The following is a 13,193-nucleotide window of genomic DNA, read 5'->3' on the forward strand; positions in this document are numbered from 1 at the left end:
TTCCAGTAAGGAAGTGGGACCTCCTCCATGACACCCCCCCACCCCCCGCAGCTCCTGCATGATGAGATTCTTGTGATAGTCCTTGAAGAGGAACAGGGAAATGAGGTAGGAAGGCGGGGGTTGGAAATAAATAGGAGGGTTTAACCATGCGCTACTGTACTGAGAACCCAGCTTTCCAACATTATCACCAACCATATCATGATGAAATGGGAAAGGTGGCTGCTGCAACTGGGGAGATTGAATGCAAGGAATAGTCTGGTATGTCATCCTTGGGCATAGCCTCAAAATGACTTCTTGGCCCATTACTTGGGATGTGTCAAGCCTGACTATGCAGATTGTGGGGATAGGTGGCTTGTGTGTGTACTCTAGCCCCAGGGCCTTTTGTGTGGCAGGTCCTGCTGAGGTTGACTCTCTTGTCTCTGGGAAGGCTGCAACTTGAACTGTTTATATGCTGGGCCTGGATCATTGAGCCCCAAGATTTTCAGGGTAGTACTGGGAGTCTTTCACCCAGGTAGTTTATCATCTATCTGCTCTGCAAACAGGGCTTGATTGCCAGAGGGGAGGTCCTGAGTTGACTGCTGAGCCTCAGTGGATAGCCCAGAGATCAAAGCAGCCAGGAGGTTCGCTGCATGGAGATGGCACATGCCATGGTGTAAGCTGAAGCATCTGCGGTGGCCAATGATGCTTCAAGAGGAAGTGTGGCAGTGGCCATGTCTTCATCAAAACCACCTGATAATTCATTACTGGAGCTCCCCAGGAGGGTATTCCCAAAACTTGGCTCTGGTCTGCCCTGTTAAAATCATAGTAGAGTAGGCGTGCTTGGTGGTTGGCCACCCTTAACTGTAGGTTAGGCAAAGTAATTTTAAGTCCAGCCTCTTGGAGGCTTTATTTTTGGGGGTTGCTCTGGGTTGTCCAAGGTTCCCTGTGGTTAACTGTCTGAGCTACCAGAGAATTAGGGGCAGAATGGAAAAAGTAGTATTCATGCCCTTTTGGCAGAACTAAGTATTTAAATACTCTGCCTGCTTGGAGATGGGGGCAGAGCGGAGGGCAGGGTCAGCACAGCAGAGGCTGTGAAAGAGGGGACATCAAATAGAGAGTCTGCCTGCTCCTTTAACTCCTCCGCCTTGAGGCTGAGGTTGGGAGCAACCCTCTTTAGAAGTTCCTGGTACACCCTGGCATCATCCTGTGGAACAGAGTGAGGGGTGGTAGCCCCATCGGGCAAGGACGGAGGTGGCTCATACTGCATCTTCCATGGTATCTCTTTGAGGCCGACAGGTCGACCCCCTTCATCCACATGGACTTCAGAGTCTTTTTCCATGAGGCTTTGAGCACCAGCGGGGGTTGGGTTGTCAAGGCCCCAGGCCTTTCTGAAGTCCCCAACACTGAACAGGCTGGTTGGGAGAGCTGAACAACCCCCTGGGAGATCCACAGGTATCACAGAACCAGCCACTGGGTCTGAGTGCTAGTGGTACAGCCTCCAAGACCCTTGGGGCCCTCTGCATCACAAATATTAACCCCTGCTCCATACCAGAACTGTGACGAGAGTAGCAACTTCAGGACTGGCAGTGACCAAGGTCATATCTTGTAGAAGGTGCACCTCTAGGGGGCCTCTGACAGTGCTCAGAATATCCTCAAGGGGAGGCCACTGAGCTAAGTATGATGCATTGAAAGTGGTACTGGGACAAGGAATGGAATTTCAAGGTATTGTGGACTGTTCACCATGGGGATTGCCCAAAATGTGGGGACACCCTTCTCAGGGACTGATGGCTGTGCTCATGGCTTCTGTCAGTTGAATGTTCTTGAGATCCGTAATGACTCAGCTTGATGCGTCAGTGCTGAGGTTCTTGTGTGCCTCTGTAGATCCATGCCGAACGCAGGTCTTAGCTCACTCCCAGTCCAGTAGTTCCCCTTGTTGGGAGTAGAAGATTGAGTTCTACTGGCTGCCTTCAGCTTCTTGACCAGGCCTGCAGAGGTGGACTGATGCCAGCTAGCTGACAGCACCACTGGAGCACTACATACTGACACTGATGCTCAGGGTCAAGTTGGACCTTTGTCTGGGGACAGAGTAAATTGATTCCACGAGTGTTTTGAACCTGACTCCTCCTTAATCCTGGGTTTAAAGGACTTACCAGATAGCACACTTGTCACTTGTATGTCCTTTTCCAAGTGCCTGAGGTACCTGCTATATGGATTGCTGATAGGCATAGGGCATTTACAGTGATCACAGTGCTTAAATCCAGGGGATTGGGCTATGCCCTGTCCCCCTGGCTGGGTCCCAGACAGAATTAACAAAACTAACTGGTGCAAGAGGCTAAACTAGTAGTCATAGAAACTTGCAAGAACTAGAGATTCCACAAACAGAACCTAAGCAATGTTAGTAAGATGAGCGACCATTCTGTGAAGTCACTGATTATCAAGAAGGACCTGAGGTGGGGGAAGCTGAGGGTACCCCTTATACCATATCATTCCTTGCCAGCTCCACTCCAGAGTGCATTGGAGCTGCTCCCCTACAGATACTGCTGAGGGAAAAGCTTCTGGAATCAATGGATGTGGTAAGCATGTATACCCAATACGAAACAGACATGCGCAATCACACAAAAAATGTATTGTTTCTGTTCTCTTAACCCCTTGCTACTGTCCCTCCCTACGTAGTCCCCCATTGTTGCCTGCTGCCTTTAGCTGAGGGAAATGCTAACTCTTCAAAGGCACACAGTACCACCACCCCCACCAATTTTACTCAGAACTGTAAAACTCTGTTGTTCTTGAATTAATACCGTAAAACTTCAGAGCATTTAGAAAACTGACATCCTGAATGCAAAGCCCCTCAGGCTAGCTCACCCTTCTTGTTGGAGTAAATCTGAGTTTAAGGAGCTGGGTGTCCTCCAGTAGCTTCATTCTACTTGATCTGGCAAAAAAGGGTAGAGATCTCAAATAGACCAGCTCATTCCCTCTCAGGTGGCTCCTGGCTCAGCCTCAACAGAGAATTAGACCCCTGCCTGGTGCCATCAATGCTATGCAACTTCTTCCTGGCGTGGGGCGGGGGGAAGGAGGGAAATGTTCTGACTGGAAGCTCGTGTACAGTTTAGGGTATTTGTATGTGAACAAAACACATCCCAATTTAATTACCCTCCTGGCAGCCTTGTATTACTCCCTCTTGGAATTCCAGTCTAACCTAGACTGTTTAACATTGGGAGAAGCTCATAGTGCAGCATATTGCTGTGCTTATCTCCATAGCAGTCAGCTTCAAATCTGGCCAAGTACAGCTCTGCCCTGCTGTAAGTGATCTACAAAACAGTTTGATCATATCCCTCACCAGCTAAGAAAAGTTCACCCTTTTCCCCTTAATTTCAGAATTTTTTTTCATTTGACACTAAACACTGGCCCCTTTTCCCTGGGTTTGCTGCAAGGCAGGAATAAAGTACTGAAACACCAGCAGAGAGCTCTTTTCCTATCTGTCAAAGATAAATGGGTGTCAGAAAAAATATTTTTAGCAGAATAAAAATAATTTCACTTAATTTTCACCTGCCTGGTTTCTCATGTATTAAAAAAGTTGTCAATGATCTACATTTAACAAAATTATAATAAACTGAAGACATGAATTGTTATGCAACCTTAACTGTAGGCCACATTACCAGTTCCACCTAATTTGTGATAATATTTGCTTTCCATTTTATGTCTTATGTTAAACCTGGACAACCAAAAGGAGGAAGAGGCACATTTAGCAAATATCTTTGTCTGCATGGTAATTCCCCTCTACCCTGAGCTGTTCAGTGTGAGGCTTCTGAAGGTGCAGTTGCAGTTCCTGGCTTTGCTAGTAAAAGCTCCTGCTGAAACCTAGGTTAGCACAGCTATAAATGCCACATTTGAGTTTTGTGAAGATTTTTCCATTTTCGCTTGACCTGGCTTTGATCTGAAGATCAAGTTCAACTGTGGTGACAGAAGATAAAACTCCTTTTAGTAAGTTATCCCTACTTGCATCACAGGGGAATTTAACCTTCAAGCAGCTGCCATTTCCTCCATTAAAGTATTTAGTTTACTACCGCCATCATAACCAAAACCACACAAATTCAAACTTTAAAAAGGGTTGTTATATCTCCCATTTGTTTATTCACATTTTCCAAGGAATTTGTACATTTCCTCATAATGCAGTAGAATTAAAACATACAAAAAGCTACAAGACAAATCTATCATTCAATAAAAGATGAGTTCCTATGAAAAATCGTAAGCTTTCAAGACTATTGTAACAATGAAAATGAATTCTTATATTATGCAATTCAATAGCCTTCAAATTATCCATTTCATACTAGTTCATGTCATTTGAAATTGTTTAATGTGAATTGAAACATTTTTGCTTACACATGTGCCAGCTCCAAAATGTAGCAAACAAATAACAAACTTAAGGCATCAAAAATCTTGAGATATTTCATAAGTCATGGTGCTGCAAAAGAAATTAAGCAGGTTGCACTCTTAGCACACATTTAACTGCTAGGATTACCTACACATTCACTTTAAATTTGCATTAACGAGACTCTTGCTAGATTGCCATCAACCAGAGGAGAGCCTGGGACAAAGTCAGCCACTCAGAGGCCCATTTCTCTGCTCTGAAATAGGTAAGTTAAACATACAGAATAAAAAAATTGCAGGAAAAAGTTAACCAGGTTTTATTAAATCAAACCAACTTTTTAAATGCCTTTTTTAAAAGAATGAGATTCATAATGAAGGTTTTTATGAAAAACAAACAGTGGTTTTAATCTGGTTCTTTTGGGAAAAGAATATATCCAGAAAGCCACAGCTTCAAAATTAGAGCAACAAACTCAAACATGTAAACATATGAAAAAAACATCAATCAATCTACAGCTGTAAGTATGGAACTGATCATTTGAACTCACAGCAGGAAGAACTCTCTTACAGAGATGTGCAACAGATAGCTGGAACTTAACATCACAAATTGCACAAATAGACATGTCAGACTGGAGGAGACTTCACTAGATCATTTAGCTTAGTCCCCTCTGCTCCAGGCAGGTGTAAGTCATAGACCAGTCCTGAAAAGTACATGTCTAACCTGTTCTTTAAAACCTCCAATGACAGATTCAACAACCTCCCTGAACAATTATTTTTGGCGTTCATGTAACCAACATTTGGGAAGTTAACATCTAATCTAAATCTCCCTTGTTTTAACATACACCCGTTACTACTGATTCCAGCCTCAGCTATTAAGAACAAGTTTTCTATTTTTCATTTTATCTCCTTTTATGTATTTGAAAACACTTTTATCCTTCTCCACAAACTTTTATCTGCTGTGGACTTTCTTCAATTTTTCCACAACTTTTCTAAAGTGTGGTGCCCAGACCTAAAAAACAGTCCAGTTGAGGCCTTAATTGCAGAGTAGAATTGCTTCTTGTATCTTGCTTATAACACAGCTGCTGAATTTAACAAAAAGTTATTCTGCTATGTAACAATGTTACTGGACTCATTCAGCTTGCCAGTCACTATGAGCTTCTCCTGCCTTATCATCACTTCCTGCAGTACATCTTCCTAGCTACTAATTTCCCATTTTGAATGTCTACAACTGCTGTTGTTTCCAAAGTTGAATACTTTGCATTTTATAGCCTAGAGGATTAACTTGCTTGCCTATAGATATGTAGATTTACTATTTCTTTATGGTTTTGATTGTTTATTATAATAAATTACAGTAAGTTTATATTGGCAGTTTGAATGTAACACAAGAAACTCAGAAGTCATATCCTGTATGTTCAACTAAGACAAACGTAGCATGCACATGCCTTAGAATTTTCATTGAGATAGCAAAGTCAATATGCATATATTCAGGAGTTATATCACCTAGATCAAGCAACCTTCAATGGCATCAGTGCTTCCAAGAATACCCTCAAACTTAACAGGTACATCATTACATAGAAAAACCTGGAAACAACTGTTTAAGACCAGACTAACCAGGTAGAATAGGACTAACAAATGTGATACACAACGACAAAAGGTCCATGTTAAAAACTGATGTATATAAGTTGAAATCAATGAGGTACCGCTACGTACAAGAAAGACACTTCACCATTACTAAGGTGTGGAAATACAAATAAGGAGGAAAAAAGGAAACCCCCCGCACTGAATATGTATCAAATATAATGTCAGCGTGACATATTATAAAAATAACATTCCAGCCTAAGGGCAGTAGAAGAGGAAGGCCTTGGGAGGTGCCAGATTGATGGCCACTGGTAATCATGGGGAAGGCGAAGGTGATAAGGAAAATGATGTATAATGCCTTAGGTTCTAGAAGGAACATTGTGAGTATACTGTATTAAAATATAGATGTAAACTCTTTTACATCGGGCATTCTATTATCCAGAACTCTCAAATAACCAGCATTCTAACTAAGTAAATTTTAGTTACGTTTTCCATAAGTATGGTATAGTGAGAATAAGTACAAATACAGTATACATTTACAATATACAACATTACTGTTGGTAAATAAAGTACTCTGCATACATTATTGTTTCTTAACATCTAATCTTGCTTTTCTTTAGTATTATGCATTGCTAAGTATACCGCTCTTTCATCCAGAATATTTGAATATCCGGCAAACTCCCCAGTCCTGGGGCTGCCAGATATGAGAGAGTTTACTGTACATTCCCTATCTTATAAAACAGAGGTGTTTGTGACGGCAATGTATGTATTAATATTTGGAAATATACAAGACTTCCTATATTGTTAGTGGTGTTAATTGTGCACATTAGGGTTTCCAATAATAGAACAATTAAATACTGGACCTCATTGTGGGGACAAAGGACCTGTCAACCCTAAAGGTGGTAAATGGAAATTTACAAGTTCCATAATTTTACTGAATCTAAAGACCATTTGTTCTTACAGAATTTCATCCTAATTATCTTGGACTATTTCTCCAGTTTGTCTACATCATTTTTAATTTAATGATATCTTCCAAATCAGTTACAGGACAACCAGTCTAGTAGCATCCACAATCTTGATAAGCATGTACTCTATCCCATTATCTAAATCATGGATGAAGATAGGTACTGAAGTTAACACAGGACTGATTCTGGCAGAACACCCCCCCCACACTAATTATGCCCTTCTAGTTTGATTGTGACCCCCCCCGATAATTACTCTCTCTAGAAGGGTTTTCCATCTAGTTATGCACATGCTTTATGCTAGCTCCATCTAGGCTTTATTCTTGTAGTCTGAAGCCATGCAAGAGCCTTACTAAAGTCAAGATATAACATATCTACAGCTTCCTCTGGTCCACAAAGCTTGTTACCCTGTCAAAGGCAGCTATTAGGCTGGCCTTTCATGTGATTTGTTCTTAACAAATTCATGTTGACTGTTACTACTGACCTTATCTTCCAGGTGTTTGCAAATTGATTTGCCCCATCTTTCTGGGTCCTCAAGTGATGCTGACTGGTCTTTGGCTCCCCACTTTCTCCTTATTGCCCTTCTTACAGAGTGTCACTATTTACTCTCCGACTTTTGCAATCTTGTTTTCCACGATTTTTTGAAGGTAAATCAATAATGGCCAAGATATCACCTCCATCAGAATAGTGAATACTGTGGAATGTATATCATCTGGCCCAGCCAATTTGAAGACAGCCTGTCCTTTTCTAAATCTGGCCTCCGATCCAACCTAATTTTTTAAATAACATTTGCTAGGTTAGGTTTGCAATTACTACTAACCTTTTTGGTGAAATCAAAGGCATTTAGCCCTTTTATTTCCACATTTTATGTTAAAGTATGTCTACACAGCAGCTTTATTCCAGAATAGCTTATTTCCAAATAATGCTGCTACACAAAAATGCATTTCAAGAAATACAGCATCTTCGCCCAGAGCCTATTTCAAAATAGAGCCATTGGCGCACTATGGCTTATTTTGAAATAGGCTCTATTCCCTGTCTTAACATCACCTATTTCAAAATAGCTATTTACCAGTTTTGAAATAAGCCAACCGCTATTTTGAAATTTATAGCAGTTGTGTTGTATAGATGCTAGGATAGTTATTTTGACATAACTGCTGTTACTTTGAAATAACTGATGTGTAAACCTACTCTTACTGTCCTTCCCCTCTAATTGACAAAGAGGCCTACCCTGTTCTTGGTCTTCCTTTTGCTTATAATGTATCTGTAGAAAGTTTTCTTGTTACCCTTTGTCTCTAGCTAGTTTAACCTCATTTTTGTTCCTTCCTTTTCCAATTCTGTCCCTATATGGATTTTTTTTTGCTTGTTTTTGTTTTTTAAAAACTTATCCTTTGTAACATGATCCAGTTTCCACTTTTGTGGAAAAGCTTGTTTGCATTTTGGGTCATTGAAAATCTGGTTTAGCCAGAGTGGCCTCTTACCATACTTCCTATTTTAATTAGGCAGTGGGATGATTTGTACTTGTGCCTTTACTAAGGGCAGTTTTTCAGAAACACCTCTCCTGGGCTGTTTTTCCTCAGACTTGCTTCCCATGGCATCTTATTGCCAAATTCTCTGGATCTGCTGAAGTCGGCTTCTTGAAATCCATAATCTCTATTCTGCTGTTTTTCCTCCTACGAATCATTAGAAACATGAATGCTGCCATTTTGTGATCACCTTTTCTTACACAGCTTTCTAATTTCAAGTTTTCAATCAGTTCCTCCCTAATTTGCCCCCTGGTCGCCACTCACCTTGTTTGCTGAGAGCTCCCTTCTTATAGAGAGCTGCTAGCTGGTCAGGCCTGGCTCAAAGCCTTGCCTCCAGTCTAATCAGCCCTTGAAGGCTCACCTGGCAGCGAACTCCCCCAGTTCACACCTTGCAAACTGCTCTTCTCTGCACAGCACAAGCTCAGGCACCCAGGCAGCTGATCAAACTGCCCTCCTCTGCAAAGTAACATAGCTGCAGACAGACAGACATTCACCCACCAGCTCACCACACAGCCCCTCAAATCCCACACTCACCCAAGCTCCTCCCTAATTAGTTAAAATTGGATCTAAAACAGCCTCTCCCCTTGTAACTTACTCCACCTTCTGAAATGAAAAACCATCTCCATTCCAAGAGCTTGCTGGATAATCTCTGCCCAGCAGTATTATTTTTCCCAACAGAAGTCTAGGCAGTCCATCATCACTACTAAGTTCTGTGTTTTGGAAGATTCATTTTTAAAAAGCATTCTTTTTCTGGGTTAGATAGTCTATAGTAGACCTCCAACCATGACATCACCCTGATTTATTTTTAAAACCCTTTTATCCTTATCCAGGCTTTCCAACAAGTCAGTATTGTAGTTCCATCTCAACTGTAGTTCAAGTATACATCTTTGATATACACCACTCCCAACATCCCCGTTACCTTCTGGAGCAAGCTGCAGTTTTCTATACTAATAAAACCCCTTGATTTAACGTACTAATGGAGGAAAGGTGAATCTGCTAATACCAAAAGTCCGTTAAACCCAAATGGTTACACTATATGATGATGCACTGACATTCCCAGCCCTTCACTCACTCTTGTCCTCTGCCCTCACTGTTCCCTTCTCACCCGCCCCGTTCTTCCCCTCACACGTCCATCTCCCTCTCTCAATCACCAGTAGAGGAGCTAAATGCCGGCCTGGCTCCTTCCACCTCCTGCACCTCTCAGAGCTGCGGGTCCTCCAGCCCCTGGCTGTGAGCCGCCCATGCAAAGGTAGAGCATGGCCGCCCCAGCCTTCCAGCAGGCAGCAGCCTCCGACACGATGGCTGCTGCTCAATAGCATTGCAGGCAGTGGCAACCAGGTGCCAACATGGTCCACGCACATGGGGATAGGCAAGGAGAGCTCCTGTGTGCCATCACGGCACCAGCTGCTGCAGCAGTCCCTCTAGCCCTGTTGACCCCAGCTGTTCTGGCATCAGCTCTGGTGAGTCTCCGGCATTTATTTGGGGGAGGGGAGTGGGGGGAGCTGGCAGACAGTGTCCATTATATCAGGGGTCATTAAATTGAGAGTTTACCATATTCCAATCATGTGTTTTGTCCCACTAAGTCTATGACACCAACTTATGTCAGTTTTGATTATTCATTAGTATTTCTACTTCTTCCTGTTTATTCCTCCTCTACTTGAAAAAAGACAGCGGTGCTTGGTCATTAAGGCAAGATACAAAAGTGATTCATTGATTTAGAATTCTAAGTAAGAATCTTATACTGAAGTAGCAGATAAACACCCCAATATAAACGATATAATTAATGATAATTTTCCAGCAAACTTCATTTTTACGTTTGCTTTCATTTTTAGAGTTTAATTTCTAGCTAATTCTTCATGCAAACAGAAAAATCCCCAGGTTCTATATTAAAATCTGTAGACTAATTCTAAATCTACTTTTAGGTTTCTCCCTTAAAGTATCCTATGTGCTATAAAACCCAAACCATTGTGCCACAACATTTATTTTTATAACCCCGAGAACAAAATAATTTGTGCTGTATAACTGAACTTAAGTAAAAAAGTACATAATTTAAGTTCTCTCCACCTCACAAGTCAAAAAAACTGAACAGTCAGTATTAGATGCATAGAACTTTTAGACAGATCAATATTACACTGGCATATTAAAAATCCACCACTTCTCCCCATTTTTGTTTTAAAAAGTTAATTAAAAACTAAGATTACAAGTTTAAGTGAAAAAATTTTAGTTAGCCTTAAGACATTTCATATATGTACACTTTTCTGAAAGTGAGACTTTGGCCTAACGTGAAATGTAAGTATAAACTTATCTATTTTCATCTCCTTCCATATGTTTCCATGCCATTTATGGATCCCAATACATGCTTAGCTAAATAAGGGATGCCACCTCCTTTACTCATTGCTTCCCAGATCACAACTGAAAAAATGTGTATTATTCGCTACATTGGACACTGCAGGATACAAAATTTCCAGCATGTTAGATTTTCCTTAAGTAGCAACTGTCCTATACCCGTTCCTGCCATTAACACACTCACAGATAAAATCACCAATGCATTAGGACCAGTCATTAGCCTCTTCTACTCAGCTTCAAGAAAAAGCCAAAACATGCATGTGCTTAAGTCCCATATTTTGCTAATTTCAGAGGCAATGTGCAAGGGGCATATGGAGAGTTAGTTAAATTTGCCTCTCAATGAATTTGTCCACTCTGTTTATTGGTCCATGTTGTAATTGATGAAAAGCACACTGTTATTTCATATTTTTCCACACGAGGAAGTAAACAAATACCAAGCACACTACACTTACAGTCTAATACACAATTGCTCTTAGAGTATGAGGTGCATAAAGAGTAATCTGTTCATCACAAAAGATTATTCCCCTCCATGTGCAGTGACTTGCATCCTGCAAAACAGTTTCTTTGCTGAAATTTATTTAAAGACAATGTTTTTCTGAAACCAAATGAAAAATTATTTCAGCCCTTGGCCCTTCAACCTGAGGTTGTAAAATCTGTACACATTATGCCTTTCAGTCACAGAATTAACATGCAAACATGTATGTTCTGACCTCTGAGCTAACCAGCATGACTTCATTAAAAAAAATGAGGACCCCCGACACCCACCCACCAGTGGCTAAATACAGAAAGAAATGAAAAAAGGCACCAATTTACATTTAAAACAGTTAGGTCTATACAGCATCTGAGCTCCCTTTCAGGACACTACTAAATACTTTGCTTACACTTAAGATGTTTCAGTAGTCCAAAACACAAATTTTCAGCCAACAAAATGGCTAAATTTGATACCAGCCAACTGCTTTATCACGTCACAAACACCTAATAGTACAGTACCCAAGTTTACAAGGGCTCTTGGCCATGTAGGAGACATTTGCACCAGAAAGATTTGTAAAAACAACTTAATTTCATGCCCATGAGACATACTTAGTAAATCATATGAACAGAATGAGCAAGGCAAATACACGCCCTATCTCCCAATCTACATTGCTTCTGCTGTTGTGTCTCAACCAAAACGTGGTGGGAGTAGATAAGAATACTTCTAGGACAGGAGTGCCTGGGCCCTTACCTCTGTCAATGAGAATATCAATTATAGGGCCAGTCTCGTTGTTGGTTGAGAGCAACAGTCCTCTAGTTTTCTATGGATACTACTACAATAGTATACACAACAAAACTGAATTGTTTGAATCACAGAAACACTGAAGTCAACAGGAGTAGTGCAAACAAATCGTTTTCTTTGAGGAACCAAAGCTGCAGTCTTCCAAATCCCAACAGAACAACAAATTTCTTACATTTAAAAAAAACACCCTCCAGAGGCATTGTTATTCAGATGCATACATTTTCAGGTGACAGTTCAGAAAGATTAGGAACTGATTTTGTATTTTGGAAAAAAAATCTAGCCAGTACAGGAACAATTTAGAAAGTTTAAGCTACTTCTCAAAAAGTAGGTTGCTGCACTTTACCTTCAAGCATTTTGCACTTTGATTTCAGTCCATCCAGCAATCACTTTAAATTAAATATACAAATGTTATCGAAATACGGTTCATACATTACATATATTCCAAAAAAAAAAAAGGGATGACAGATGGATGCTTGTTTTCAGTTAAAGCTTTTATTAGCCATTTTAGCTGTTCCCCACAAAAAATCTTTTCAGAATTCCTAAACAGTTCTTAGAATGTCAGAAGAGAGAGTTAAGAAGTGTTCTAAGAAGTTAAAAGAAAATGAGTAGCAGCAGCTTGACAGTAATTTCTCAGAGCACTTGAATGCACTATGTTTAGGCCTCCTTTTTTTCCAGTAAAATTTTGTGCAATTCATCTGCATCCTCACTTGTTTTCACTCTTATTAACATAGTGACAGGGACGGTGGAATTCTTCTCATCAATCGGTGGATTGGGAACACAGACAATAAGAACGTTGTTTTTTCCCGTTCTAGTGCATGGCATCTTGGGCGGAACCAATACATTCAATAATATGTTACCTGCATTTGTGAGAAAAGAACAAGTTATAGATATTTTAAGAAAACGTCCACATATTAGTAAGCTTACAGAGCAGGAATTTAAAGGTTTAGCAGGGAATGAAAGATAGTCCCTCTACCACTTTGAACACCTTCCTTTCTCCATTTATACTCTCAAGAGACTCTCCAGTAAGAACTGTAGGTATGTTTTTACTTCATGATTTCCCTGGGGGAAGCAACAGCAAACTGTTTCATACTCAGAACAGTATTGTTTGGCAGAGTATGTGTGCAAGTGGCAAAGCTCGCAGATGTGATCTACTACTCCTGCTGGAGAGGT

General features: G+C 40.8%; 1 protein-coding gene across 5 annotated transcripts in view; it reads right to left on the reverse strand.

Moving 5' to 3' along the window:
- Positions 1-4,066: 4,066 nt before the first annotated feature.
- The window catches only part of NUP50 (nucleoporin 50), a 50,398-nt gene continuing 41,271 nt past the window's right edge, over positions 4,067-13,193 (reverse strand). For all 5 annotated transcript variants that reach the window (XM_075003513.1, XM_075003522.1, XM_075003528.1 and 2 more), the window contains one exon: positions 4,067-12,880. In XM_075003513.1, the coding sequence (XP_074859614.1) occupies positions 12,678-12,880 (203 nt within the window). In that variant the 3' untranslated portion in view covers positions 4,067-12,677. The remainder of the gene's footprint in view (positions 12,881-13,193) is intronic.

Source organism: Carettochelys insculpta, chromosome 1, assembly GCF_033958435.1.
Source record: "Carettochelys insculpta isolate YL-2023 chromosome 1, ASM3395843v1, whole genome shotgun sequence".
In the NCBI taxonomy this organism is placed as follows: Eukaryota; Metazoa; Chordata; order Testudines; family Carettochelyidae; genus Carettochelys; species Carettochelys insculpta.